General features: G+C 47.4%; 1 protein-coding gene across 1 annotated transcript; it reads right to left on the bottom strand.

The window, feature by feature from the left end:
• Positions 1 to 602: 602 nt before the first annotated feature.
• Positions 603 to 3,187, bottom strand: LOC136488876 (uncharacterized). Its single transcript, XM_066485664.1, has 3 exons — positions 2,887 to 3,187; positions 1,662 to 1,954; positions 603 to 1,610 (listed from the first exon to the last, which is right to left on the bottom strand). The coding sequence occupies exons 1-3, from the start codon at positions 3,185 to 3,187 to the stop codon at positions 603 to 605; spliced, it is 1,602 nt and encodes a 533-aa protein (XP_066341761.1).
• Positions 3,188 to 4,935: the final 1,748 nt, after the last annotated feature.

Raw genomic sequence — 4,935 nt, 5'->3', positions numbered from 1 at the left:
CTACTTAGCAAACCGTCTGTAACTATCCCAGGGAACCCAGGGAGCCCTGTAGCTTAAAAACCACCCATAGAAATACATTTTTAGTGATGGTTCTATTAAGTAAACCGTCACTGAAAATATATCTATTTTTAAGGATGGTTTGTTTAAGAGAACCACTTCTGAAAAAATGATTTTTAGGGACGGTTGCTTAAAACAACCATCTCGGAAAATAGGTTAAGTCAACCACCCCTAGAAATCGATTTTCAAAGGCAGCTTAAAAATAGCTAGAGCACAAATAAATTAATAACTTTTTCAAATGAAGTCGAATGAAGATAAAATTTATATCGAAATTATAGAGCTCGGTGAGATCTAAAACTTTGTTTTTTTAGAGTCGGTAGGGGAGCCCCCTACTTAATTTTTTCATTATATAAACTGTACAAGTTACAAGGCAACCAGGCCCAAAAAATAAAGAGGAAGATATTACAAGAGACTATCTCTCCACAAACTGAGGGGGGGCACTAATACTACTCTTGGCTTTGGTACAAACCAAACCAAGTTCATGCTTGAAGGCTACTTTCCAGGAATTCAAACAAACACTAGCATTATAAAAAACCACTCTATTTCTAGTTGTCCAAATGATCCAGCATGCTGTGACAAATTTCTCTGAAGATAGGTGAGCCAAAGGCAAGTCTAGCTTCAATGACCATGTCAAGGGGCTGTAGAGAGAGATTCCAATGTATGGAAAGATAGTTCCAGCAGTCTGAACTGAAAGGACACTCGAAGAAGAGGTGGAAACTTGTTTCCACAACTGAGTTGCTGCAGATAACACAGTTGTAGTCCTCCAAGAATTTGTTTTTCCATCTTAGGATGTTCCTTGTATTAAGTCTGTCCCTTAGAAGTAACCAGAAGAAGAATTTGTGCTTGCCTAGATTTCCAGCAGACCAGAGCCAGGAGAAGAGAGGAGAAGCTTCATAGCTACCTTGCAGACATTTGTAAGCTTTTCTGCTGTTGTAGGTGCTTGAACCCCAAGAATAGACCCAATAATCATCTTCCTCTGGATCCCATACCCCTTCCTGCAGAACTGCCTGAAGATCAGTGAGCTGGTTGGAGGCTTGAATGGAGAGGGGCAAATGGAATAGTCTGTCCAGGCTTTGATCAACAAAGAACCAAAGGGAACACTTTGGCTTCTTTGTGAAAGAATAGAGCTGTGGGAAAGAGCTTTTGACAGTGTCTTGAAGCCAGTTGTCATGCCAAAATAGGACAGAGTTGCCTTTGCATGGATTACATTTCGCCATCAAGAGGAATTTATCCATTAATTTCAAAATATCTTTCCACCAAAAGGAGCCAATTGGGCTTCTGGCATGGGGAGGAGTGCTGTTATTGCTGTAAAGTTTAGACCAGGTGAGGCTTACCCAGGGAATGTCAGCATGGTTATAAAATTTATCCATGTATTTTATGAGCAGAGCTACATTTTGGTTTTTCATATTGACTATGCCAAGACCTCCTTTTTCCTTGGTTCTGCAAGCAATATCCCAAGCAGCTAGACAGCTGCCTTTCCTGTTGATATCCCCACCACTCCACAAACAGTGCTTTTGATATCTATCTATTTGATTGATCACTGTTGGAGGCAACTGAAGATAGCACATATAGAATGTAGGCAGAGCTGAGAAAACTGAGTTTACCAGGATCAGTCTCCCCTGGTATGAGAGGAATCTACTGATGCCTGAAAGTCTCCTTTCAATCTTTGTAACCAAAGGACTGAAATCCAGAATGGAGGGCTTAGTTGTGCCAAGTGGAAGGCCCAAATAGGTGAATGGCATGGAACCAACATCACATCCAAAGGTTTGGGCAAGATGTGAGCTTTTTTCCTCTGAGACATTAACTGGCACAAGAAAAGATTTGCTGAAGTTGACATGTAATCCACTGGAGTCAGAAAAACTTCTAAGCAGACCTTTGAGATTGAAGAGAGTTGTGCCTAAAGCAAGCAAAATCAGTAGAGTGTCATCAGCATTTGCACTACAGGGAAACCTCCTCCAAAGTCCTCACTAAGGGGATGCTTTATGAGGTCCATCAGCCAGCCCTTGTTCACTATAACTTGAAAAAAATCTGCAGCTAGAACAAACAAAAGGGGGGAAAGAGGGTCCCCTGTCTGACCCCTCTTTTGCATTTGAAGGGTTTTCCAGGTATGCCATTAAGCAGCACAGAAGAAGTTCCAGAGTCAAGGAGGCTTTTTGTAACAACCCTGAAATCCCAGAACCCAAAAATCCCAATTTTTTTAAAAAAAAAATCTAAAAACCCATGCTTGGTGAGTGAAGCATGCTAGGAAGACACCCTAGTTGCACAAGTAGACCCTAAAGATTGATGAAGTGAGCATATGCATTAACAACATTTGAGTTGCTTCTCTTTTGGTCTCATGAGTGTTAATAATAATTTGATCAACCCTTTTTTAATAAATGCTCTTGTTGTTTGTGGGCCTAGACCCTGGCTTGACCTAACCCCTAGTGTTGACCTAGATGGACCCCACTAAGGTAGTAAATACATGTATACATGAATAGGTGCTAGGAAATATAAGTGGAAAATAGAAATAGAAAAGGTTTGGGAATAGAGGGGAAATGGAAAAGGAGAAAGGAGCCCAGCCAGCCTGGCCAGCCCAACTCGTGCTCGCCCGGCTAGCCCAACTAGTGCTCTCCCACGAGGCCTAGCTCGCCCGCGGCCTAGCCCCACGAACACCCGCACCCACTCCCCCTCTCAACGCCGCTGATGGGCAGGCCCCACAAGACCCACTTGTCACCCCCCTCGCCGTGCCCCTCCCCTACTTTTCCCCTCGCAGAGGAAGAGCATCTCCACCGGTGGAATCCGAGGCCGAGCCTCGCATCTCTGACCGTGCGCACCCTAGCCGTTGCCTACACTCGCTTGGATGGCTGCCACATCCACAATCCGCGACCACCCGCCCCAGCTCGCACCTGCCTAGCCGGCTGAGTCCGCCAGCCATGGCCCCGCACAGTGACGCCACCCCGTACTTGCCTTGACTGTCGGCGTCCAAATTGGAGAGCGCCAAAGCCGCACACACCCCAAACCCAAGCCCTGAGCCCCTGATCGCCCTACACATGTCCCTCACCCTCTCCCACCATCCGCCGCCGCGCCAGAGGTTGTCCTCGCCATTCTCGACCACCTCGCTGGACGAGGAGGGACCAATGACGTCTGCCATAACCCCGTGAGCACCACTGTGTAATTAGATGGCCCTAAGACCTAGTCCTAGCCCTAGTTCGCTAGAGCCGATCACCGCCGTGCGTCCACCATGTCTCCACCATGAGCTTTGCCGTCGAGCGGACTCCACCGCATGTCCTGGTCACCGGCGTCGCCTGTCTCGATTCACCCATGAACTCAAATGAGTAGAAAGGAGCCGCCTTGGGCTCCAATTGTGCGCTCGGCAGCGCCACCATGACCGATGTGCCCGCTATCACCATAGCCAGCCGTGGCAAGCCAAAAGGCTTCACTTTAGACCATGTGCCACCCTCGCCTTAGTACCATGGAGCACTAGGAAGCCCTAGGAGCTCCACCGTCCATAGCCAAACCCTCGCTGGGTGCCATCGTTGTTGGAGAGCCCTCAGAGGCCCGCATTGAGCACCTAGAGGACGCCGAGCATAGGAGCGCCACTCCCTTGCCACCTCGTGTGCACCCGGTGCGTGGTGCACCGTGTGTACCGAGTCCGCTTGCACCCGGTCCATCATAGACCTGAGGAGGGTCTACGGTGCCCTAAGCCCTGGTTCACCATGCGCCCATCCCATGGACACAGCCCAGTAGCGACCCAAGCCCGCCATGTGGACAGCCTGAGAACCTAACATGTGTTTGGGCCGGGCCGGGCCAGACCGACCCAACCCAGCCCATATACGTCCCATGACCGGTCCGCCAAGCCCAGTGAAGGCCCATTGACCGTTGACTGACGACCCGGTCCCACTTGTCAGTGACTGAAGCCACGTCGACCAATCAAAAGCCGCCCACATGTCCTCCTTGTGTTTTCAATCCTTTTTCTTTTTTAGAAAATGAATTAAACTTAGAAAATTCATAGGAAATTCATCTGACCTCAAAAAAATATGAAACCAGTATCGAAATTTTTCTAAAAATAAGCTCTACGTCATAGGCTTGTGTTTGATTGCTTTTGGATCTTTTGGATTTCTATTGCTTCTTTCTGACTATCTATAGGAGTCGCTTAATGCGGCTATATGTCTCGTTTGGTAGCCCCAGAGGAGCAGCAGCTTGAGGAGGAGGACAACGAGTACAAGGAGGAGCTCAGAGATGACCAGGCTATAGGTGTCATGTCCCACCCAACCTCGTAGAATCCTATTAGACATGCAATTATATAGATGCTAGTGCTTTACTTTCTGTAAATGCTCTATGATAGGTTGCATGGTAGTATTGCTTGAAGCCTATACCTTAACGCAATCTTACTCCTGCACACCCGCTGTAAGGCTAGATGCTCGCTGTTACTTACTACTCGCTTCTACTTTGCATTATATTTGTGATGTGATGCTTGGTGGAGGAATGTTTATGAGTGGCTAAGGCACTTGGTGCCACTAAAATGGTGTTAGCTTAGGGAGATCTTGGCGTGTGTCTTGGGTGTGTGGTGAGGGTCGAGTCGACCAACGACGAGTCTTGGGGACGAGTCTTGTTGGGAGGGTGTTGATGTAGACTAGGCCTGATCTTCCAAAAGGTATGATAGCGTCGATTGGTGGAGACTCGACGTTCATGATCTAGGCTTCGAACCAAAACTCATTCGGACCCCCGCAACTATTACACCACTGCTTCGTTGGTTATCAACCACACGAACGCGATTGACCTCGCCGAGAAGGCTTTCCTGCAAGCGAATCGAGAACGCAATCTGAAATTACAAATAAATATGAGGCTTATGATAGCAAGAAGGAGTTCAAGTCTTTATTTGAAAGGACTAATCTCCAC

Source organism: Miscanthus floridulus, chromosome 10 (assembly GCF_019320115.1).
Source record: "Miscanthus floridulus cultivar M001 chromosome 10, ASM1932011v1, whole genome shotgun sequence".
In the NCBI taxonomy this organism is placed as follows: Eukaryota; Viridiplantae; Streptophyta; class Magnoliopsida; order Poales; family Poaceae; genus Miscanthus; species Miscanthus floridulus.
This window is presented reverse-complemented; position numbering and strand designations above follow the sequence as displayed.